Below are 26,241 nucleotides of genomic sequence, written 5' to 3'. Positions count from 1 at the left end.
AGGTTACATCTTTTTTCTAGTAAGATTCTCATGAGGTATGACTACAGACACTGAATTAAGACTGCACAAACACCCCCAGATTTATGATTTTTTTTTTTTTTACTTTTTGAATCACGACTGAACAATTTTGAAAGCTTCAAGTTGACTGCAGTTTTCTTCCTTTGCTGAATGTGTTCAGACGACACAGTTTAAAGGCAGGACACAAAGCCTCACGTGCTTTCTGCCTGAGTTCCATTCCTTAGACATTGACCAGCAAGGTTCACAACAGCAATCACCCTCACTCTAGAATGGAGGATGCTTTCTGCCACTAGCAATTATATTTCAGTCCCCCGAATATATACCCAGCTGAACACAATCTTACTTGGTAAATTTTCTTACCAGAGCAACTTTCACCCAGAAGAGTTAAAAGTTTCTGATGAAAGGAATGGGAAGTTGTGGTCTTGTAAGAGGTTACAAGTTCTATTAATTTTTTTATCTTTGCAAAACAACTTTTCCCATTGTTCTCTAAACATGCATAAGTTTTTAATGATTCAGCCTGAGGGAGACATCTGGCAAGGAACGTGCCAGACTGTTAGAATTCAGCACAACTAGTAGCACATGGAAACAGAAATTCTTAATAGAAAATGTCAGGCATCTTTAACAAAAGATATTGCCAGAAGGGACTGAGAATTTTTGCAGCAGGACTGCTGCACTTAGAAGAAAAAAATACAGCAACCATCAAAAAAATCCTTCCTAGTCCTGTTGTGGCTCAGTTGAAATTCCATTAATACAGAGGCACAAGTGGGGAAAGTGAAATACAACTGGAAGTTAAAAAAAAAAAAAGGAGTAACATTATTCCTGTTCAGAGCAGAAAACATCATATAAAAGTTAACAGAAACCTAAGTCCAGTAGCAACATTATCCCATATAATCTTTATATGTAAACAGCATATTTTCTACTAACTGTTGGCGATAAGACCCAGCTGATAAGGAACTAAAGGCCTTTATTTAAAGGAATTTAAGAATATGATACATGTAACTACTTCCACTTATTTGCTTTTAACAGTCAAGTATTACTGCACTCACTTTAAACATACAGTTTGAAAAAAAAAAGCAACAAACAAAGAATTGAGTTCTACTTACTGAAAATAGGAATGCAACCACAGCTGTTTCTGTGCTGTCTGTATACTGTATGGAAGTGAGCCACCAGCTTAAGGAAAAAAAAATAGAACACGTACATTTACTTTTTGAAAGATATTCTAAAAGTAACAAGCATCTTGGGGAATAAACTGTCCCACCTTCATGAATTACTTTCAAGAAATTGTTAAATGCTCCAGTAGTATAAAATGGTATATACTTGCTGGGTTTTTTTCCATTCTTATAATTTAGTAAGTTCCTAAACACTACACAGCACATTTACACTAGGAAAAACAGAAACTGCATATAGGGAGAACTATGGATAGTTTTTTAATATAATACTACTTGATATCAATGGATTGTAACCACTACCCATACAAACTAGAGGAAATAAACCAAGCAGCCTTCAGAAGAAAGAATAAACCTTCCAAATCCCAAACAATGTTATTTTAAAAAGCAAAAACTTCTATGATGAAATTATATTCGCACTGATTTGGCCTTTGGCTAATGCACATTGTGATTTCTGGAAATGGATTTAAGAAGAATCAGCCAGGCACACTGAATTACATTCATGTTGTGTAGTAAAAGCATGATGTAAATCCTACTGTATTCAACATGTCCTAGAATACACCAAAAGAACCCATTACAAAAGCTTTACTACTCTCAGGAATGCACTAACTGCAGGAGTCCACAGGACTGTTCATTTGCACAAACACAGAGCCATGTAATTCACCAAGTTATTTCACAACAGGAAAGAAATTACAGTAAGAAGTCACAGGGCTGTAGATAACCAGATGCATTTAAAGACATTGTAATTCAATTCTGGGAACCACAGACACCTATAAATTCTCTGGCTGCAATTTCTACATATGTCCAAACACTAACCAGAGGAAAGACACTTCTGAAAACATTCATGCTAGCTCCATGTTCAAGACCCACCAGCTGCTGAATTCAAAAGCTACTCTAACGTCTAGGAGCATAGGTGTCCAGCTTGGAACAGAAACACTTTTAATGATTCAACAAAGCCAAAGAATCACTGAACCACTGAAGCTGAAAGCACCCTCTGGAGATCATCTAGAATAACTCCATGCTCAAAGCAGGGTTGAACAGAGCACACTTTCCAGTACAGTATCTTGTCAGCTTTTGAGAATGTTCAAAAACAAAGACTCTACAGCCTCTGTGAGCAACCTATTCCATTTAAATATCAGAAAACAATTTTGCTGTAAGGATAAATTGAGATACAGGAGATTCCCATGTACATACATTGCCTTTTGTTCTTTCCCTGGTCACCACGCAAAGCATCTGCCTCTACATTGCATCTTTCTGTAATTTATATTTATATACACTGATAAGATTTCCCAGGAAAGCATTCTTCTCCAAGTTCCGAGACTTATCCAGCTCTCTCGGCCTCTCCTATCAGATGCTCCAATCCCTTATTCATCTTTGTGGCCTTCTGCAGTACTTTGGTTCAGCAGGTCCATATCTGTACTGTACTGCAAAGTCAACAACTGGACACAGCACTCTAGAAGTGGTCTTACCGGTGCCAAATAGAGAGGAGAGATCACTTCCTGGCAATGTACTTCCTAACACAGCCCAGAATTCTGCTGGCCTTCTTGCTACAAGGGTGCATCGCTAGTTCAGCTTAGCGAGCAGCAGCACTTCCTGGTCTCCTTCTGCAAAGCTGTTCACCCCTGGTTAACCCCCAGCTTGCACTCGTGCCCAGGGTTACTCTTGCCCCAGAGCTCAGTACTTTGTACTCCCGGAGGTAGCACTGCAAGAGGCTGCTGTCTGCCCATTTCTGCAGCCTGCACAGTTCCTCTGACTGACTGCAGGATCATCCAATACATCAACCACTCCTCTGCAGTCCGCATTATTTGGAAGCTCCCTACAGGTGTACTATGCCCCACCATCCAGGTCACTGAGGAAGACATTAATGCAATATCTCAGTACCAGTGTTTGGCACATGCCACCACTAGTGGCTGACCTCCTGCTGGCCTTTGTGCCAACGCCCACAGCCTCTGAGGCCTGGCAGCTCAGCCAGTTTGCAGCCTGCCCCACTTTCTTCTCATCAGCCTGTACTTAATCACATTGTTGTAATGATGTTAGAGAAGACAGTGTTTAAAGACAAAGGTAAGCTAAACAGCATCTAAGGGCACTCCTCATTCATTAAGCCACTTATCATAGAAGGACATCAGGTTAATTAGGCATAATTTCTCCTTTAAAAATCTATGCTGACTATGCCAAGACACCTTCTTTTTTTCATAATATGTTTGGAAATATTTACAAGATTCCTTGCTCCATCACCTTCCAAGGGGTTGAGGTGAGGCTGGCAGGCCTATAGGTCCCCAGATCCTCCTTCTTACCCTTCCTACAGACAGGAAAAAATTCTTTTCTTTCAGTCTTCATGAATCTCTTCCAATTGCCTTGACCTTTTGAAGACTTGTTTTTGAGTAACAAAAGCTTTCCTGTATCAGAATATTACAGTACCCACTCCTGTTTCAGGTTGGCTGGGGCTATGCTTTTACAAACACAACTTAATGAAAAACACGTGAATAATGAACAGAACAGCTGTATATTACAATATTAAACAAGAAATACCAATAACATCTTAGCCTCCATTGTATCTGATGCGCAGAATGACACTGCAATCAAAACAGAAGGAGAACTTGACATACCCAAACCTGAATTTTCTGCCAAAATGAAATTATGACTGGAGTAGGAGCAGTAGGCAAGAGCTGTTGTTTTCCTATACAGTGACATATGAACATGGCTAGGACAGACAAAAGTTACACACCAATGCCCACAAAACCTTTTCTATTCAATCACATCAGGAGACCTGGAGTCAGAGCTCAGCAAAAGCAGGAAGATTCTACTGCCACTTATTCTATCACATTCTCAACCAGATGAGAATTTCATATTCATTTAACATCAGCCCCTAAAGTGATTTTGTAGGACATTATGACCACAAAAAGCAAATAAACAGGGATTCATCTGCTTACCAGGATAGCCTTCTAGACTTTGCCTCACATTGTTCACAGTGGGATAAATCTTCATGGAGGTAGAACAAAAAGTAATATTAATAACACAGCTCTAAATAGACAAGCTGTCAATTTTCAAACACCTTAAAGAAAACTTGAGAAAAAAATATTAAAAGCTTCGTTTTTCAGAATTAATAAGTTTACACTGCAGCTTACAACTACAATTGTGCCAATAACACAGAAAGTCTAATATTTTTACCACTCTTACAGAGCAAACCAAAATTAGCTAGTAAGTCTCAAGTAATACTGCTTGAGCCACTTCCACAGCAGCCAAAGCTAGTTCTTAACATTATTTTAGTCTCACACCTCAAATATGAGATATGAGTATGCAAGGGCAATTAGCACATGGTAAAGGCATAGTTTGACCATCATTTTTCCTTAATTTAACAAGCTCCTGCCACAAACTTTTCTGCTCCTCCCTTTAATTGTGCTAATAACCAAAGGTATTAATGACTAAGGATTCAGTTACATCTCAGTAGGAAAAACAGCTGCATCTACAAAACCCAATGGAAGACAAGCTATATAATGAGAAGATAATTTTGATGGGATGATATATAATCTAGTGTCATGCAGATGGAAATTATGGTACATTTTTATAGCAAACCATGCACAACTAAACAGCTTTAAGTGGCACATATATAATTTCATGTTGAAAACTCCATTACTGTCTTCCAAAAGTTAAAAGCAAACCGATGACTAAGATTTCCAAAACAAATGAGTAAGTGTTAAATACAGGTCAGCAGCATCTGAAAGACGTACCAAATGAATCGGGACATCACATTTACGGAAAGTTGTCACACTGCTGCCTGCAGCCACCAGGCTCTCCTGGAACTCTGAGCACAGCCACTTGGACCCATCAGCTCCCATTGAACCGATGCTTGAGAACTGTCCAACAAGAGGCCAGGATTCCTGGGCTGGTATTGACACAGCATGCTCCTTCAAAAGCTGATGAGGGAAATTAAAACACTGTTAGACTTCAACATGAAAGGAATACCTTAATCAGTTTGTTATCACTTTTGATAAAATAAATCCTCTACAATTCACTGCTGATAATGAAGGGGATTAACATTCGTACTACATATTTAACTTTGCAATAAAAAAAAAATCAGGCTTTCCAAATAAACTCACTTCAAGAGAAGATTAAACACACAAGTTTTATCCAAAAGCACCAAAGCCAACCATTAAATAATGGATTCAAAGAATGTTAGCAGCTCTTTCTAAAAACATGAAACATTAGCTTCAGAAGTCACAATAAATAAAACAGCTAAATATTTTTTTATATTTGGTGGTTGTTGGCCATGAAATTCCTCTTGTATCCTAAAGCCATGACACCCAGTTACAATAGAAGCCTACAATAAGAGGGGAAAAAAGAACAATTGAAGAGAAAATCGAAATAATCCTTTTAGGAGTTCTTCAGCTGTTAATGGAATTTAAAGCCACATTAAAAACAGATGGATATAGACAGATGTTAAATTGTATGTAGTTGCCACCTTTACCCCACTCAAGAGCAAAAACACAATCTAATGGCTTCAGTCATCAATGTAGTATCATCAGGTCTATCTGCATTATCACTAAAAACCTTTTTACATCACAGAAACATTTGCCACAAGATCATCTTTCTCCCTTACAAGCTTTTTCTGTTTTACTTTTTCTTCATTCTATGTCTAACTAGGCAAAAACCATCAGACAACGTGAACCAGAAACGACAAGCTCTTAATGAGCAAAGGGATAAGAGTAACCGCATGTTGAAAAGCAATGCGATACATAAATATTCTGTGTGTCACAGGAGCTTGCCACAGACAGCATTAGAATTTTATATAAAGTTCATGACAGTACTTGAAATAATGCCACTTCAGCAGGAGGTGCAGGTTAAAAAGTCTGCAATTATGAGAAGCATTTAATAGATGACATTAAACACCTCATCAACTTAAAAAAAAAAAAAAAAAAGAGGGGTCTCTATATACTTGATATATGCAATCTTGAAGATTCACCATTATGGCTTACCTAAATAAACATAAGACCTCAAAAGGCAAGAGACTTCAACTATTAACATAATACTGTCATACTCACACCTAATCATATCCTTAAGTCCCACATCTACACATCTGTTAAATATCTTCAAGGATGGTGACTCCACCACTTCCCTGGGCAGCCTGTTCCAATACTTGACTGACTTTGAAGGAATTTTTCTTAATATCTAAATTATACCTCCACTGGCACAACTTGAGGCCAGTTCCTCTTGTTGTATCACTTGTTACTGGGGAGAAGAAACCAACCCCCATTCAGCTACAACCTCCTTTCAAACAGCTGTACAGAGCAATAAGGTCTTCCTGAGCCCTTTTTTCTCCTGGCTGAACACCTCCAACTCCCTGAGCTGATCCTCATCAGAACCATGCTCCAGGCCCTTCACCAGCTCTGCTGCCCTTCTCTGGACACATTCCAGCACCTCAATGTCTTTCTTGTCATAAGGGGCCCAAAACTGGACACAACACTCAAGGTGTGGCCTCACCAATGCTGAGTACAGGGGGAAAATCACTGCCCTGGTCCTGCTGGCCACACTATTGCTGACACTGGCCAGGATGCCACTGGCTGCCTTAGCCAGACACTGGCTCATATCCAGCTGCTGTCAACCAGCATCCAGGTCCTTTTCCACCAGGCAGATTTCCAGACACTCTGCCCCCAGCCCGCAGTGCTGCATGGGGTTGCTGTGACTCAAATGCAGCACCCAGCAAACGGCCTTGTTGAACCTCACACAGCTGGTCTCCACCCATTGATCCAGCCTGTCCAGATCCCTCTGTAGAACCTTCCCACCCTCCACCAGATCAACACTCCCCTCCAGCTTAGTGGGGACAGCTGTGACTGTCTGCCAGCTGAATTCAGCACTCTCTGAAATCAGCCACCCAGCCAATTTTCTACCCAGCAATGAGTGCACCCATTCAGACCAGGAAGAGACAGTTTCTCTAGGAGAACTCTGTATGAAGCAGTGTCCAAGATTTTACTAATGTTTTGCTAGACAACATCCACAGCCTTTCCCTCACCCACTAGGCTGTCACAGAAGGAGATCAGGTTAGCCAAGCAGGACCCACCTTTCATACTCATGCTGATTCGGCCTAATGACGTGGATATCCAGTCAACTGAGATCTCCCCAGTTGGCCAGAAGAGCTGTTAAGTGATTGAAAGTGGCTCAATGAGCACTTCTGCCAGCTCCCTCAGTGGATCCCATTTGGTCCCATGGAGTTGTGTACATTTCAGTGTTGCAGCAGATCATTGACCAGTTCCCCTTGGGTTTTTGGGGTTTCATTCTGCTCTCTGGCCCTGTCTTCCAGCTTGGGGAGATGGATACATAGAGAACAAGTCCTGCTGCTAAAGACAGAGGCAAAGAGGGCATCAAGCACCTCAGCCTTTACCTCATCCTTTCCCACTACGTCTCCCCCTGCATCCAATAAATGATGAAGATTCTCATTAGTCTCCTTTTGTTGCTAATGTACTTATAAAAACATTTTTATTGTCTTTTTTATCAGTATTCAGACAAAGTTAAATTCTAAATTGCAAGCTTATCCGTGTTATTACTAACTTCAACTGTAACCATGTATTAAAAGACTGATAATGACAGCTGAAAAATTGGAAGGAACTGAAGAATTCTCTCCAAAATTCTATTTATATTTTAAAGGATATTAACAAAAAAAGGTTTTGATAAAAAAGTTTTGATACCTTTCTGAGCCTAAGATGGCCCCACTTCTCTTTATCACTGCCTTGGTATCGGCCAGGAGTAGAACCAAGCAGATACACTCTAAAAAAAGAAAGAAACAACAGAATTTTGTAGATCTCAAGTGCTTTGGCTTGTAAAGTAGCAAGGTATTAAAGTAAAACTTAACAGCAAGATTGAACACTCAAGGGCAACCAGAAAGATTTAATGTCTCTCATGGGATTTATAACACACAGAAAAGTGGATTTTCAGCTGTATAATCTATTATCAGTATCCTCTATGGCTATCATGCATCACCAGGCTGTTCTGCAGCAGAGACAAGAACTACATCTTTTCGAGTGTACAAAAATGCAGAAGAAGATAACATTAGCAATACACACAAAGAGCTCGTTTGGCACAAAACTGGGCAAGTAATTTTGAGTAAAGCCAATCCACTGCTACATCCAAATCAGCAGATTCAGGTATGAGTTTTCATTTGGGCACCTAATAGTTCGGATGCAAAGTACAGCTTTTTCAACACTTCCTAATAATGGGTTTAGTAACCTATTTGACTTTGCCCTGAAAACAGGGAAGAGACCTGCCTAAAGTCACAACAACAAACAGATGTTTTAAGAAGCTGTTCTCTACTGCATAAATCTCATGCCTAAATTTATGCATGACTTAATGCCCCCTGCAGCACATCAAATGGCAATCCTTATCCTAATGAGGGACTTTCCTAGCCCATACATAAACTCCTATCAGATAGGGCTCAAATTATCTGTTTAAACTCAAGCTGATGATCAAAGCAATCAGAGCAGCTGTGAGCTCACCTGATTATAAAACACATACATTTTTTACTCCCTCCAATCTTTTAAGACTCCATGTAAAGATAAAAGCACTTTTTTATGTATAAACTAGACAAGGTTTCATTCTCTATTTCCACCACAGTCTACGACCATTTTCAGCTTATCTTTTCAGCTATCTTTGTTCAGATTATAAAACAGCAATTAAGTTGCCAGGGAGATTTACACTTTCTGAAGTAAATGCTCATATTTAAGTGGAACTACTTATTTGAAGTAAACTAAGCATCGTGAACTTTTTCTAAATAATACCAGCAATGTGATATTAGAGAAGACTATTCCAAGACCAGTTAGACACAACATTGCCCACCAAAACCAATCCATGCCTGTTACAGGCAAAATTCTATCAATATTTATGCAGATTAAACTCTGCCTTACAAACAGAAGCCTATTCTGAATAAAAACACCATTTCAGTAACCTTTTCTTATATGATCACTCTTACATGACAAACCCCATACAACACAGTGTTTTTTCTACTGGTAACATTACTGGAGTAATACTTGAGGCAGACTGGCTCAAACTAAACCAAGTCCTTATTACTTTATAACTACCTTCTGTGAAGTTGCTGCTGGTGCACCTCTTTTTCTTCTTTTAAAATGCATGCTTATAAAACAAGAATTTGGTCAATTTGACATAATCTACATAAGAGAATTTTTTAAAACTGCATAGAGTCATGTTTGAACTCTCAAGCCTGAAAGAAGATTACATTACAAAACAAGCACAAGGTCTAACAGATCCTAACACAGATATTTAAATTTTAGGAAAAAAAAAGGAACCCCAGATGTGCAAGCTACAAAAAACTTAAGATTATACATACCTTGTTTCTGATAAATCATGTTCTTGAATCAGATCTATCCATTCCTTGAGCGCAGTAGAATTGTAAGCTGTCAAGTAACTTATTAGGTCAGATTTAAAATTAGTTGCAGATTCACCAGCAGAACCAGATCCTGCCTTAGGTAGCCTTGGATATAAAGGGCTTAGCCATATTCTTAAGAGAAAAAAAGAGAAAAATCAGCCATATAAACAAGCACACCCCACATTAATAATATATGGGTTTACTATGTGAGTAAAGCACATCTGAAAGTCCTAAACAAATACGTGACAGATTCATTGTGATACTAACTATAGATATCTTGTCTTTACATCTACAGAATCAGCTCATTCTTGAAATCATAAAAGTAGTACTTTCAAAGGTAAACAACATTCTCATAATTTATCCACAGATACATTTACAGCTTCACCACTGTTAAACTGGTCAGGCTCAGATTTAGCAACCATCAGTCCTTTCATCAACATTTTCTATAGGAATATAACACTGCAATGTGTTCTGCTAAACTACTGGTTTGTGCAACTGTATAGAAAACCAGCAATTAAAGCACCTGAAAGGTTTATATAGTTTGAAGAGTAGCCCACAATAATAGGTTGCCTCTCAAGAACCTCCATCAGAGTAAAATAGGATGGGCACCACGCAGGAAAACGTTCAGCATTTCTTTCCAGTCACACATGATTGCAGCCATGGGAACCAAAGATTTTGCATTACCAACTTTACAGTGTGCTGATACTATCCTTTGAAATTCAGAATTACCATATTGTGATACTGCATAACACTGCAGTATACAAAAGCTAAAAAAGAAAACTATTTCTCATATTTGACAAGTAGGGGAACTTGTTAAGCATCCCAATAGGTATTTTTATGCCTTCTTAGCTTTCTGAAAAGCTAACTGCCATAAGATACTTAAGCCATTCATAAGGTTTAAAGGCAAAAAAAATCAGTGGCTATTTTTGCCGCTGAAAGAGCTTGTCTCAGACAAATAATGTCTTAAAACCTTGCTGTATTTAATGGCAGCAAAATGGATGTCAAAGTGACAGTAACCTCTGAAAAGCAACTTTCCATTAGTTTGAAGAAATTTTATACCCTGGTTTATTGTGGTCATCTAACTAAAAAAATGCTTCCATAAAAATAGCCAAAAAACTGAAGAGGTTGAGAAGCCTTATATTAACATGCCACTTAATCCTGTTTGTGCTCTCAGTAAAACTATGTCCTAAGCTGGTCATTAAGTTTAAAAACTTCTACCAAAAAATAAAACAGGAAAAAAAATTCTTCCCAAGAAAGGATACTGGGCAAATACTAGGTCATCTACTGTATTATGGAACCAGTAATGCCCAGCATTTATCAGACTACATTCTAGATACGGTCACAACAAAATCAGAACATTTGCACATCCACATTATTCTTGCAGCATTAAGATAATTTTTAAATAGCTGCTTCAGATCTATATAAATGGTATTTTATAGCTACTAAGTTAGTCATAAAGAGCACAGCATAATAAAATTTTGTATCAGTTAGACTAATTTTAAGCTATCAGTCAACTGGGCACATCATTTTATTTACAGGAGAAAGCAAGAAGAGTTCAGACTTAGACAGCTGCCAGCATTCTAAGTCCCATTTTTAAAATTTTTGTTTTAGACTAGCTCTATCTTAAGAGTGTAAGGCTTGCAACACTAGATCACCTAATATCCCATCTCCAGCAGTTGCAAATACCTATGGAAAGTATTAAACATTCACAGGCTGGGGATTGCTGCTTACCCCTGAGTTTTCTGGTGCCAATCTTCAGCAATAAGATTGGATGTATGTATCACAACTCGAAGACCTTCTTCATATAGCAACAACATCATTTTCCTTTAAAAAAAGATATATAACTCTTCATCTATTTCAAGTACACTGAGAGTAGGAGATAAATTAGCAATTCATTAAAAAGCTCCAGGGTAATTATTTTCAAAAATTTCTTCTGCATCATGCAAGCACTTAGACTTCAATCCATGTGCATGTCAAGCTCACATGGCAGTCATTAGACTATCCCCATATATTTTATTCCTGAGTATAGCTTAACATCTCACACAACTAATTACCCACAACAAAGTGAATACTTGCAGAACACTTCTCACATTTGCACAGTTCTTTGGATAAACTTATCTCTTTGCAGAGCCAGGAAAAGAACTAAGGAGCACTGAAAGGCCTTTACTTATAGCTAAATTTATTAAAACCTACTTACCTCCTCTTAAACTGACTTTCACTTTAAAAGAAGGCATGTATATAGCTAAACATTTTGATGGCAAAAAGTTATTTGTTTATCATAACTATTAAGCTACAGCACAAGTTAATTTTAAAACTAGTAACTACACATCTGTATCTTTTGTAAAAAAAATTCCTCAAATTTTCATAACTAAGTTTTCATTAGCTGTGTAAAGACAGCGTATCGATGTGGTCTCAAAGGATGAGATCTGAAACCCAAACCGAACCCATAAGATCTTTGCTAAAACATAAGATCTGTTCTTATCTGTAGATTTCTATCTACAAAACTAATTTTGTGATACTTCTATTATATCCAATTCAAGTTTTTTTCTTTCAGAAGACCCCCAGATTTGCTAGTTATTTTCAGATCCTCCATATGAACTGAAAAACATGATCAGTAAGTCAGTGTCAGCCCTGCCTATGACTGATTTAGTCTGCATTACAGTTTTGGTATTAAGGCATGAGTTAAGAGCCAGGACCTGCAGTCCATCTGTCTTAGACCAGTCCAATTTCAATTGTTTTACTTGCACATTCATATCTACTCAATAGCTCATTTGTCTCATTAAACTAGAACAATCCTAACATCTCTAAACAGATGATGTTTATGGAAGCTTTAAGACTCAACAATATCTATGAAATCCAGTTTTGCTGCAGGCCTTTCTGCTTCATAGTGTTACTTACGTATGGTGAGTTCCAAATGCAATATCCAGTTTAGCCTACAAAATTAAAAGTTGATCATTAAAAATTACTATAGTGCATTGCTTCTTATTTTGTTGAATTTCACTGCTCTCTAGTGGACAGATCACAAAGTACACTATCTATCTTCTCAATAATTCTAATGCACTCTCCATTGTCCACAAGCTAGATTTTAAATGGTAATGCAACTCTTGCTGGAACTGTTCCAGAATTTGTGCCTCTCTTACTAGCAGCATTTTCAGAAATAGTCAGCAGAAATAACTCAAGGCTCCTGTGGGACACCAAGCTGAACAGAAGCCAGCAATGTGCACTTGCATGAAGGATGACTAACAGGGTCCCAGCCTGCATGAGGAGTGCTGCCAGCAGCACAAGGAAAGGGATGGATCCCCACTGCTGAACACCAGTGAGGACACACCTGCAGTATCGGGTCCACATTCAACAGGAAACACAGGATTACCAGACTCTTTCAGAGAGAATAAAATTCCAAGATCATTCTCTTCCTGACAAAGAGCATGGTGACCCCATGATCATTGATATACTTCACCGGGCAAAATCTTGAAACACTGGTAAGTAGCCATACCTCCTCAAGCCACTGGCTTCATCACTTAGGGACAGCAAAACAGTGAAGACAGCATTAGAGATAAAATGGCATGTGCCAGGAAGAGTGCTCACAGCAATTTTAACAGTATTATGGAGATTATTTGTATCAGCATTTTCTTGTGTAAAATGTATTTGGAAATAATTACTCTCTGATGAAATTTAAGATTACTGTGACACTAGAACTAAGTTCTGTGCTTTACACAAAAATAATGCTTCCTTTTCAGCCATTGTAAGAACTTGAATGCAACATGTTAGCGAAGAAGGTGAGCAGCTCTTCTGTGAGCCCTGTGACATTTCTGTGGGCAGCTGTTCTGTACAAACTTTCATGGGTGAAGCCTATCATAATCACACCTGACTAGGATCACCCTTCCCATGTTCCTGGTACGGATATTCCTCAAAGGGTAACAAGCAAATTCCCACATAAAGTGTGTCTTTTCATCAGTAACAAGACTTTGAGTGTAAGAAATGGCTTAACTTCAACCAAAGGATGATACAAAGGTTAATCACCTGACAAAAGCTAATATTCTCATAAGGCTGTGCTTGTGCCATTAGTTCAGCTTTGGATTCTCTCTTCTCGCCGTGAACTATCAGCAATGGCTTCTTCCTTAAACAAAAGGAGATTACCATTAAAACATCAAGTGAATCAGCAATTAGCCTAAACCATTCCTTCACATAGCTATGACATCTGGGCTCTAAGTCTGATAGCCCAGCAGAAAGAAGGCACTGCAATCAATATGCCTTATTAACTAAGTCAAAATAGCAGTAACTACAAAAGAACCTCTAAAGAACACACACTGGAAAATTTTAACAGAGAAAAAAAAAGGGAATCAGAAAGTGTGGAGTAAAGCAGACACCAAAATAAAAACTCTTAATACCAGATCATGAAAGAAACTCTTGTCCCTATAGCTGGAAACAGACAAATGCAAGTTCTCAAAAGCACTAATATACACAGTGTGGATCCAAGACAATTTAGTAATTATTACCTTACAGAGAAGATGGAAGATTGATAGGGAAAAGGAGAGGGTCTATTCTGGCAGTAATTTGGTGTTCACTTCCTAAAACTAAACTTCTGATTCTGCCAACCAGATCTCAACTATAGGGAGGTGTGTTGCCTCTCTGGAGTCCAGGTACAGGATACCACCAAGAAAACTCCCAGCCTGGCTCAGCCCACTGATTATTATGGGATTTTCAAGTGAGTAGCAACAAAGTCCCAACAAGACTGCAGACAAGCAAGAGGGACCTCAGGGCCTTGGGACAACTGGTCAAGACATCCGGAGCACAAGTAGTGTTCTCTTCTCTCCTGCCAGTTACAGGGAATGACTGGACAGGATGGAGATAAGTACAGGGAGTACAAGCAGCCAAACACATAACCACAAGACAGGACTATAGGGCATCCCTTTGCATTTCCACTGGGATACTGGCACACCCAAATACTTCTATAAAGCACCTGCCGACCATAGTACAGGGAACAAACAGGAGGAACTGGAGATCGGTGTGCAGTCACAGGGCTTTGATCTCATTGCAATTACAGAGACACGGTAGAATAGCTCACACAACTGGAATATTGTCATGAAGGGCTACATCCTGTTCAGGAAAGACAGGAAGATGCAGTAGTGGAGTTGCCCTTTACATGAGGCAACACTCAGAACACATCAATCAAGATGTTATGGGTCAGGATAAAAGAGCAGACAAGTAAGAGCGACACTGTTGTGGGTGTCTGCTGCCTGCCATCTGATCAGCAGGACTAAGTGGATGGCCTTCTACAGCAGCAGTACAAGCAGCCTCAGACCCTGGTTCTTGTGGGGGACTAACTATCCTGACATGTGATGGAGAAGCAACACAGCAAAGCATAAACAGTACAGGAAGTTCCTTGAAAGCATTGATGACAGCTTTCTGACACCTGCAGTGGAGGATCTCACAAGGAATGGTATGCTGCTCAACCCAGTGTGCTCCCTTCCAACCTTACACACACTGAGATTCTGTGAACTCTGGTTTTACTGCATTTCCAAAAAAAAGAAAAAAAAAAAAAAAGAAAAAAAAAAAGGGGGCACAGGAGTTTGCATTATCAGAAAGGAATTTCAAGCAAACAAGAACTGCTTTCATGACAATACCCATCAACTTAGTATATGATATCTATAAAATCATCCTGATCCTTTTCACACAGTTTTCTTGTGCCCTTCCTATATTCTCTCCTTTCCCTTGACTCCGTAAACTGTATGTCAAAAAACTTCTTGTTCTGTCTTTACAGGTCATTTACTGCCGTGTCATTGTGGCCCACAATGGGACTTCCTTAGTGTTAACTACCAAAAACCAGAAAACGGCTATCCTGAACTCTGACCATTTACCAGTCTTGAAAAGAGTCAAGAAATTAGAGAACCAGAACTGTGGAATAAGAGTAAAAAGAAAAGTAAGAGTCTATGCACATCCAATTCGTAACAAGCATCTGCGCTGCAAAGAAGTCTTTATCATTCACTTATAACGGGACCTTGCATGAACAGAAATTATCTGGAAATTTCATCATTTCACCTGTGTAAAATAAACATACCTGAATTCCTGCGGGTATTGTCTTACAAGCCATCCCACATCTATACAGTAGTTAAACTTGTATGTAAGAAAAAGAAAATAGACTCATTAAAAAGAAAAAAAACAGCTAGATCAATGAACTACAGCAAAAAAGCTTTCTATGTAAAGTCATCACACATTACTACTTACATCAAAAATAACATATTCTAAAAATAGGTGTATTTTTGACTTTCACATCCTTCCTTTCGTTTCTCTTCAACAACTTAAGAATGAATTTAAGTTTCTCATAAGTGTTCATTAGTGCTCACAAAATTTAACATCCAGGAAAAAAAAAAATCACATGCATATAATGTAAAAGCTTAGGTTCAAGGATCATCTCTTTGCCATGGGTTTATATCATGAACCATAGCAAAACCTCCTAGGCAATAACAGATATCATTCCTAGATTGCAAGGCATTCTTTTTTCAAAAAAACTCATTTATACGAACAAAAATACACACTTGTCAGTTGCACATTCTTGAAAACCAGGAGAAAGTAGTCTTATAATTGCCTGAATTCTACAGCAGAACATAGGATGGTGTTTATATTTCAATAAATTGTTCAACAGCTGAAAACATTTAGAATGCCCTCTCTATTTTAACAAGGGTTATCAGCTACATGGCACAAGCATGGATTATCAAGTTTAAGATTAATGAAGTGAAACAAGCAAGTGAAATCAGTTTGGCAAACAGGAAACTCACCTGGGCAGAAGATATGAGAGTTCCAAAAAGAGGAGACAAAATATCTATTAAAAACATTAAAGCATAAATAAATAAAAGACTTCAAGTAAACATTCTGCATCTTGAACAGCTTGATAATTACACAGGACAAGGGCCAGACTGTTCATAGACCTGGTGTAACAGGCATTCACAAGTTTACTGTTCCAAGTATTCAAGTCATGATTCTCCTGTGAATTACTGAGGATCAAATGCTTATAAAAATTAATAATGCCTTCAGAGCAGAAAACAAGTTTTAAAAGCTGACCAGGAAAAAGTCCAACATCATATTAAGGAACATTAAACTACTCTCTCCCCTATTGAGTGGGCTTGAACAACTGTGGCAGTTGGTTTCTGGTTCTGTCTTGTGATGTATCAGATCTTATTTCTAACTACTGGGATGTTTACAGGTGCACAGAGCTCTTCCACCTTATATCAAAGTACATCAAAGACTCCACTCCATCTTGACTGATGGACAGCTCTCTCCCAGCTGAATCTAAACGAATCCATGAAACCCCAGACACAGAACTTCAGAAGTACCACATGCAGCAATAGTGAATTACTAGGTCCAAACCACGCAGCAGCATGAAGGCAAATGCAAACAACTACTCAGGGAGTTATGCATGCAAGAAAAGCAGCCGTTTAAGTGCCACAAAGACAAGTGGTTTTCCCCGGATTAGCTCACAGGGAAAGCAGCAGTAAGAAGCAGCACGACTTGCCTTGGCTAAACAAACATTCTTGCAGCCTAACTCAAGTTACAACAAAGTATCAGCAAATAATGCTTTATACACTGTACTTCTAAAAGAGAAAGGTCCAAATAACAGAACCAATTTCTACAAACCTGCACATTCAGAATATTAAGCCTCAGCGACACCAAGAAATACATGCATTTAAAAATACCCACAAACTAAAAATAAGCATTCTCTTGCTTTCCCCCAAAAGCCCTCTTCTAGTTGAAGCCATTTGTTCACCTTTTATGTGCAGGGCTCCAGAATTATAGTTCTGTTCAATTCCACTGACTTTAGTGAGAAAAAACCTGAAAGGATTGCCTCCAGTCACCAAATCCCAGGTATCTTGGTCTTCACTAGGCGTTGTATAATACTCCTCTTCTTTCACATTCTCTGAGAGTTTGTCATCTTTGCAAAAGCTCAAAGGATGTTCTTTGGGCACATCGTTTTTTTCTTCTTTCACTGTTTCTTCGTGGGCATGCTTTTGCTGATCTTCAGGCTCTTCATCACTGCTGGAAAGACACCAACCTGAGCCTTCCTGGCTTGGTCTCTGTTTTACTGGTGGAGGTGCTTCTGTAGAAAGACTTTTATCAGTGTGCTTCAGGGGAGAAGCTTTTCTCTTGTGAGCAGCTTTCCTAGCTTCAGAACACGGATACTGTGGTCCGCTTGTTCTACCACATGCAGCATCCGACAGTGAAGATGTACATGGCTTTTCACTGTCAGAATTTTCCTCGGCACTTTCATCACTGCTAGATACCGTCCATTTACCGTGTGCGCCTTCCTGAAGCATGTTCCTAGGGATGAAAAAACACCAAACAAAAATTGTACGATTTTGTTACGCTCAAGTCCGTCTCCCTTCCTAGTTCCCATTTGTTTATTACTAAGGAACTGTGCTTTGGTATTTAGCAGAATCTCCGAGAAATTTCAGTGTCAAAGGCTTGTTTCTGTGCCCGGGAAACAAAGAAACACGTGCAATGGGGGCAACTATCAAAAGGGAAGCAGCAAATGGAGAAACCTGCACATGGAAAACGAGCTAAGATAGAGGCACCTATGGGAAAGCGTCACAAAAATCAGAGGTGCGATTTGCACGATACAGGTATTTGCCCACGGCTGAGCGATCCAGCGCGCTCTGCGGAGCGGATCCAGGAGCACGGGGCCGAGCAGGGGCGGTGCTTTCCGGCAGCCTCCGCGGGAACACTCCGGGAGCGCGGCCTCGCTCCGCCACCCCCGTGCCCCCAGCGAGCCCCTCCGCCGCGCCTCCCCCCGAAACCCCGGCGGCAAACCCGGCCACCGCCGCCCCCACCGCCGCCGAGGGCCGTGCGCCCGCAGCTCCCGCCGCGGCCCCACAGCGAAGGCAGCGCCCGCGGCCGGGGGAGGCGCCGCGCGGGCCACGGAGCCCCGGCAGCCGCTCCGGCCCCGCAGCCCGGCGGGCCGCCCGCCGCCACTCGCTCACCAAGCCGCCACTCGCTCACCAAGCCGCCACTCGCTCACCAAGCCGCCACTCGCTCACCAAGCCGCCACTCGCTCACCAAGCCGCCACTCGCTCACCAAGCCGCCACTCGCCTGGCGCGCCGGCAGCGCCCGCGATGGGGAGCGAGAGCAGGCCCCGGCCCCGGCCCCGGCCCGCCCTCTCCGGCGCGGCCCCGCCCCGCCCCGCCCGCCGAGCCGGTGGCGGGCGGCCGCCGTGAGGAGGTGGCTACCGGGCTACAGGCGGCGCGTCGCAGGGAGCCGGGTTGTTCTAACGAGCCTTCGTTTGACCTTAATATTAGTTATGGGCAGGTGCGGAATTTGCATAATGGTTCGTTCGGCGCGGTGTTAATTACTGTGTCTGAAGTGCCCCGCTAATGAGATAACTGCGTGAGGACTTCGGCAAGGAGTGGGAGGAAAATCAGGTGTAAAATTAATCAGCGGCCCGCATCAAAGCGCGCTTGGGCTGCTGCAGTGAGCTGAGCGCTCGGTTCTCGTTACTCTAATTTATTGTAAGCTTGTGGCTGCAGTTAAATTCCGGAATTGCCAGCACACAATGAAACCGGCAGGCTATTCTTGGAAAAGCGTTCCTGAAAATTCAGCTGGTTTGTGTGATTTTCTTATTGCTTGTCCATGGTGTTGTGTATAACGCTTTTTTCCTGAAATGCTTCATGGATAAACCCTTCGCTCCTGTAGGCTAGGGTACTGTTTTATCAACCCTTGATGAAGGTGTTCTGTGGGAAAAGCTCTTGGGAGCGTTGGATGGTTTTGTACGTTATGTGTGTACTCTCTAAGTATAGGCTCTGGAAATGCCTTTTTGTTTTCCGCAAGTACTTCAGAAAATTTGGTGGCTTCTGACTATGCTTTCATCACGCTCTCTCTTCATAGTTCCTGTCTGTATGGTGACTTAACTGAGAATCTTATCTGGTGTTCTTCAAGAAAAAAATTGTGGTCTGGTAGAAGCAAATTTCATGTGATTTGTTTCCTAGAAGTCTGTACTATGTATTCTAAGTGTGTGAAAAGCTTTTTCATCAAAAGCACTTGAAATGTGGCAGTATGAAAAATTTTATTTTAACCTAAAACCCCCAAACTAAATGGACTCAGCCCATTTTCAATTTTACTGGAACAGGGGAGATGAATAGAGGTGATTCAACAAGTGTCTCTTTTATTTTTCCTTTAACAGTTACACAAAATAAAAAATCCTAGGTTAGGTTTATTGGTTTTCAAAGCAAATCACTCTCTTTCTGTAGGTTTTTGAAGCATGCAATGTAGACAGCAAAGGCTATTTAAGCAGAGAAGACTCTACGGTTGGTCTAGTAATATTTTTTTGCTAGAAACCCTCAAAGGTACATAGTTTTTCATTTATGTTCTGAAGATCCAGCTTATAGATGTCTCACTGTTGAGAACACTGCGTACTGATTGGTCTGCACTAAGTGGAGTGGATTGCTGTAGGTGTGGTAAACAGAAATACTAAACTACAAATCCTAAAAGTAATTTTCTACTTTGCAGGTATTCTTTTGAAAAGAAAATAATCAAACCCCTGTTTTTTCTGCTGAAGACTGTGATGAGTAGAAGGTTGTATTCTATTTCATATGTGTACAAGACAAAGTAAATGACTTACTGAGCTTGTTATTGGTTTTTATTAGTGGTACATTCAATTTCTTTATTCAGTGGTTTCAGTAAATACGAAACTGCTGCATGTCCCAAAAAAACCCCATGTATTCTCAAAAATATATCTGGTTTTAGTTTCAAGTAATGGTTAGACATTTTTAGCCATGACTTCTCAAATGTAAATCTACAGAAATCTTGAGAAAGAAAGATTAATTGAAGGAAATAATGTGTTTCCATACTTACAGGAAAATACAGGATATATTGTATGGCTTGATGTAGTTTTGGAAGTCATATTTTTACTCAAGTAAGTACAAGTGAATTAAGAAAGAGCATGAAGAGCACGAAAGATTTCAGAATACACACAATGTGTCTGTGAGTGACTTTCTCATGGCATGTCAGTAAATGAGGCCAATCTACTCTAAAGTGTATTTTATATATAAAGTATAGAAAGGATGGATCATCTTTCTTCTCTAGCTCGAGCAATCCTCTTCCCCAATGACCACTTGGGAATAATTATTGGTTTTTTAATTAAACACATGTTTTACAAAAACTGGCTTGACAAGATTTGAAACAGTATTGTGTCTATGATAATTTAGAGTAAAACCCACAAAAAAGTTTTAGTAAACTATGAAAGTAGTAATTTTTGATGCATTTCAGCTGTGGATAAACATTTTCTCAATGAACTATGGCCAGATCTAAAAATGCTTAAGGCTTCTAACATGAGTCTTAATTGCTGAATTATGAATCTCAAAATGCTCTGCTTCTTCCTTATCTATCTTCTCCTAGCTATTTTTACTATATAAAAATTAAGTGTTCTGTCAAATTCCCTGGATCTTTCTTCCAGCAGAAGTACTCAAAACATGCTAAAGGCATTTCAACAAGAGTAGGCTCTGTGCATGAGTCACTGATGGAATCTCCTTGGAAAGAGAGTAGAAGTAGAGGACTCCTGGGAGGACAGGAGATGCAGGTTGAATTTTTTCTTCCTGAGAAGGTGCCAAGTCACACCTGCTGTGCCTTTAGGCACTACCGTGACCACCTGTTAGACCATTTTGTCTGTGCAGCTGCGCAGAAATTAATTAAGAAACCTTTGTTGTAGGACTGATTCTGTCATCTAGTGGTTTTGCTAGCTCCTTAAGTAGGCCCAATTCCAGCAACTGTTGCCCTTTACCCAATTACTGCTCATTGTGAAGATCCCTAAAAGGTCCCTGGGGAGGCAGATAATTTTTTTTTTCTTTGTGGCTTCTGCTAGCTTGCATTAGGTAAGGTTTGTAGCACAGGCACTTGTTTTGCTTTTGCTGATAACTAGGTCCTGTGTGTGTTCCTTTGTTATGTGCGTGTGGTTTTTAATCCAATTCTGAGAAACACAACTTCTCTGTGCACCAGAGAGGAACCAAATGCAGATGTTGCATTCCCAAAAGTTGATTGTTAGGATCCAGTTCTTGAGCATGTTGTTGTGCATATTGCTTTGTTGTCAAAATTCACAAAATCCTAGGCTATAGGAACAGCCCTTCCATTTTTTTGGAAACTATTAAGAACAGCCCTGGCAAGGAGAGTCCTTTCAATTGCTTTTGCAAGACATGGGAAATAGTGTGCACATATTATTTCTTAAGGTGAAACTGTTTTTCGACTGCACTACATGCTTACATCTTTTTTTCTGTAGAAATGCCAATTGCTTAGCATCATCAACTGCAATCAAACAACTGAATTTTTAGTAGATAGTTGCTGCAATTTTTTTGGTCATGTTTGCGTTTATTCTGTAAATTAAAAGTTATACTAACTTTATCCACTAGATGTCGTGAATGAACTCTTCACTGGAAAAGGTGAGCTCTAGGAATTTGAATCACATTCCTATTCCACTTGATTTTTCTAAATAATTTGGTATAACAATGCTATATTGTTAGTAAAATATTATTTTAGTGTGGTTATTAATAGAAATTTTGAACTTTATGTAATTTTAATGTTAAAATTAAACCTTCTGAGGCGAATAACTGGGAAAAATATAAACAGGTAAAACTCATGGTTGAACTGATACTGTATGTGTATTTGCATATAAATGCTGTCGTTTCTGGGAACTAGCAACGTTGTAGGGATCACATCTATGTGATTATTTTTTTCTTTCTCTGACAGTTTGGTTCAGTGATCCTCTTTTCCCCAAAATTATTTGAAGTCATCTAAAATATATCAACGAACATTCAGCTAACTAGCTGCTAGCATTTAATCTTCCAAAGAAAAAGGGGACTGCAGGAATTGTAGTCATTAAAATACATCATTTCCCAAGCTGAAGTTTCCTTCCTGGTTTAGATCTAGGTAAAAGCATTCTCTACACTGTTCCTGGGATGCCAGGCCCCCAATGTCCAGTATCTTCCTTGACCCAACGCTGTATGTTCACGGGAGGACACCAGCAGGTTGACAGCTGCTGCTGAGCAAGATGCCATCCGCAGGACACCCTGGCATCCAGAGCAGGGAAGGGCAGTCTGAGCTCAAGGCTGCTTCCAGCTGCTTTCCTGGCACATCTTATCAAAGCTTTCTGAGCAGGACTACCTAGTCTGTTTATATACCTGATGTGGTCATGGGGAAAGTGCTGCAGACCAGGTGGAACATACAGCCTTAGCTTAAGTGGTCTCATCATGTTTGACTTGTCCTTTCTCCAGAGTGGAATAAGCTTAGGTTGCTCTGAAATCTGCTCACATGTGGTCTCCCCTCAGGTGGCTGTCTTAGTGCTGCAGCTATGTGCACTCTTATACTCTGATTACACAGATGTGAGGATTTAGACTCATGAGCACTCAGTCATGTCAAAAAACTATATAAATATAGCTCAAAGTGGACCTCCGTGCTTTACTTGGCTGTAGACTCCCTTTATATTCCTTACATTGTTCAAAGGTGTTTTGCAGAGATCTCTTGGTCACCTCCTAAATCAGCTCTGAAAAATCTTTTTTTTTTATTGTTTTCATCATGCAATTTAGCTTATTGATTTTGTACTATTAATGAACCTTGGTAACAAACTAATATTAGTGAGTATTTGTGAATCTTGGAAATTTGCTAATTTTGCTAATGCTCCAGTGTTCCTGTCAGATAAAGTTGTAAGGTAAGAATCTATTGAAGGAAATATATAGTCCGTAAAATAAAATGGGTTTCAGAAAAACTGTAGAAGCATAAATGATGCAAATATTTTTTGCATTTCTCCTCATTTTTTCTTTATTTTTATTCAAGTTTTTATTTTAGACAGATTTACCAAATTAATTTTGATCAAGCTAGTCTTCAGTAAATATGGTTTCCAATCTGAATTTTAAAACAGAAATTTCTTTCATTGTTTAGAGGAAATAACTCACATGGGTGCTGATGCTCCAGAAGTTAGATTTGAATATTGCGGTTCCTTTGTGTGTAAAGAACTCAAATTTTTATAAAGTTAAGCATCTTTGTTTAAACATACTGAGTTTGAGATTTTGGTACTGATTAGGACTCTAGTAGGATTATATATATACTTCTTTTTTGGCTCAAAAGGTGGATTTATTTTAATTAGAATGAAATATTTTCTTACTTAAATGCCATAGTTGCTACTGTTGTACAATATGTATGAATCATGAAGCTGGTGAAGGGTCTGGAGAGTCAGTCATAGAAAGAACATCTGAGGGAACTGGGGTTTAACCTGGAGAAGAAGAAGCTATGGGAAGACCTTATCATTCTCTACAACCACCTGAAAGGAGGTTATAGCGAGGTGGGGATCAGTCTCTTCTCCCAACAACCAGCAAGAGTCCAAAAGGAAATGGCCTCAAGTTGCACCAGAGGAGGTTTAGACTGAATATTGGGAAAAATTCCTTCACTAAAAGATCTGTGAAGCATTGGCACAGGCTGCCTGGGGAAGTGGTGGAGATTGTGGAGGTATTTAACATACATGTAGATGGATTTTACACACATGTAGGGACATGGTTTAGAGGTGAACGAGGCAGTGCTGGGTTAACGCTTTGCCTAAAAGATCTTAAGGGTCTTTTCCAACCTGAATGGTGCTACGATTCTAATCTTTGGTTCTATAAATGAGCTGACCATGGCTATTAAAGAGATTTCTTATAGTTTTGTAATACTTTTAGTGCTTTTGTGTTACGTTTAGCTTGAATTTATTCTTGCCACTCAAAGTGGTATTTCTTAATAGCAACATTATATTGATTAATGACAGAGAAAAGTATTTAGTAATTTTTAGTGTTCAAGCTGGTAAGTGATGAGAATTTCTATGAGTTTTTTGAAAATGATACACTATTAACTTGGGAAAATACTGGAGTCCCACCATAATTCAATAAGTAAGCTTCTCATTTATATAGTTCTGCTTGGGTTTTGTTGTCCTTGACGTTACCAATTACACTCAAACTTCTGTTTGTGGGGTCATGTGGCAAGTCTTATTGGATAAATTATTCATATAAAAATGAAGTGGCAAAAAACTGAGGCTGCTTTTATTGATAAATACCATCTTTCCTTTTGCCACGTAGCTCCACAGGTATTTGTATCGATATATTTGAAAGGCATTATGGAAGCTGATTCTGTTTATTCTAGTGTTGATGCCAGAACACATGCTTATTAAGCCACACCCTTACTTGTGAATCTTTAATTTAGGCAACAAATATAAAATAAAGATTGTTTGGTGATTTGGGTTTTTTTTTTTCCACGAGAAAAACCACATGAATGTCTGAAACTGAAATAGTGAACTAAGATATAAAGATAGATCATGGATTTGTTAATACCTAATGGATTTTATAGTTTTTAAGATATCCTTTTTGTGTGTTGACATAGCTTTACAGCCTGTTCTAGTAGCACATGAATTGGCAGCTCTCCAAATCAATGAATAGGCGGGGCTCTATTATAGGAGTCATTCTATAAAAGGAAAATTGTATACTATAATTTTCTGGGCCCTTATATTACTCTGAAAGAGAAGGAATAAATGGATGGAAAGCTTATACTGCTTTTTATCGTTTCACTTCCATAGTTATCCAATTGAATGGAAAGCTGCTCATGCAGGCAGGTTCAGCATGTTTGGGCAGCCTCTGTTATTATAGAAATGGTGCATGTACAGAACCAGCAGTTGGAAGTAGCAAGAGTGTGTAATCCTGGAAACTGAGATGGTAATAGTTCTTAATATGTGATTTTCCAATAAGTAAGCAGAGAGGCACTGAAGATCTATACACTGATACACAGATCTGAATTGAGACAGCAGGTGGAGCTGAAGGAGTTGTGCTTTTGAACCACTGCAGAAAGAAGAGAATATGAATGAATCAAAAGAAAAAGAAGTGCAGAGCTTTTGTTATGTTATGAGATAAAAGAAAAATTCCTGTAGGATGGAATCACCTTGCCTTCTCAAAAAACTAATTTGTTTAAAATGAACATAAGCCATATATCGGAAATTATGAGAAAAGAGTATTCATCTGTGTTTACATATTGAGCTGAAGTGGGATCCCTTTTCAAAAAAAAAAAAAAGCATCTGCTGAATTTTTGTGTCAGGATTTTTGCATGTTTTATGGAGAGACCTTAACTTTTGGGGGTCAGATTTTTGTTTCTTAATTGTTATGTTTTACTTTGATTTTAGAAGAAATGGTCAGTTAAGAGCTTACAAACTAGATTTACATTTTAATTACTTTAATTGTCGTTCATTAGAGAGGTAAGATAAATGCACAGGTAAAGACTTTCTCATAGCATACAGAAGGAATAAACAATTCAGTTTTGCACTCAATTATGTTATGGGTTTCACAGGAATCTGTAGCTGGGGTTATACATTATTTCAGACTTTGCTTCTGGGAATGATGCCAGATAGATTGTTTATGCAGCATGGATCTTTATCCATGGCATGCAAATGTTATTGGCTTAGAAGAGTCCAGGTTTCTCTCCAGTGTAAAGAAACATGCGATGACAAGTAACAAGAGAATAGTAGACAGAAGCATTATACTCAAGTATAGAAAATATGTGAGAAAAATTAAACTATATTAAAATGTTTTCATGATTACGCTCTAACTTTAAAGGTTATTATTTCAGTTTTATTTTTATTTATATAATTAAAATTATTCATAATGAGTAGACCTTAGTCGTACATATTTTTAAGGGGAAAAATG

The 26,241-nt window shown here is 39.1% G+C and overlaps 1 protein-coding gene across 5 annotated transcripts in view; it reads right to left on the bottom strand.

Moving 5' to 3' along the window:
• TDP1 (tyrosyl-DNA phosphodiesterase 1) overlaps positions 1–18,847 on the bottom strand; it is a 45,614-nt gene extending 26,767 nt beyond the window's left edge. For 2 of the 5 annotated variants that reach the window (XM_066188647.1, XM_066188643.1), the window contains exons 1-12: positions 18,528–18,570; positions 17,318–17,868; positions 16,332–16,375; positions 15,614–15,669; positions 13,576–13,672; positions 12,454–12,488; positions 11,287–11,379; positions 9,517–9,687; positions 7,865–7,943; positions 4,913–5,098; positions 4,115–4,163; positions 1,122–1,188 (exon numbers count right to left, since the gene is read on the bottom strand). In XM_066188647.1, coding sequence (XP_066044744.1) covers positions 1,122–1,188; positions 4,115–4,163; positions 4,913–5,098; positions 7,865–7,943; positions 9,517–9,687; positions 11,287–11,379; positions 12,454–12,488; positions 13,576–13,672; positions 15,614–15,669; positions 16,332–16,375; positions 17,318–17,864 — 1,424 coding nt within the window. In that variant the 5' untranslated portion in view covers positions 17,865–17,868; positions 18,528–18,570. Of the gene's footprint in view, positions 1–1,121; positions 1,189–4,114; positions 4,164–4,912; positions 5,099–7,864; positions 7,944–9,516; positions 9,688–11,286; positions 11,380–12,453; positions 12,489–13,575; positions 13,673–15,613; positions 15,670–16,331; positions 16,376–17,317; positions 17,869–18,527; positions 18,571–18,622; positions 18,723–18,774 lie in introns of those variants that run through there. The other 3 variants (XM_066188644.1, XM_066188646.1, XM_066188645.1) reach the window with 3 other exon arrangements.
• Positions 18,848–26,241: the final 7,394 nt, after the last annotated feature.

The sequence above is a fragment of the Chamaea fasciata genome, unplaced genomic scaffold, assembly GCF_029207755.1.
Source record: "Chamaea fasciata isolate MVZ Bird 193981 ecotype frontalis unplaced genomic scaffold, bChaFas1.0.hap1 SCAF_7, whole genome shotgun sequence".
NCBI classification, from domain to species: Eukaryota; Metazoa; Chordata; class Aves; order Passeriformes; family Sylviidae; genus Chamaea; species Chamaea fasciata.
The sequence above is the reverse complement of the archived record's forward strand: the minus strand, read 5'-3'. Positions and strand labels throughout refer to the sequence as shown.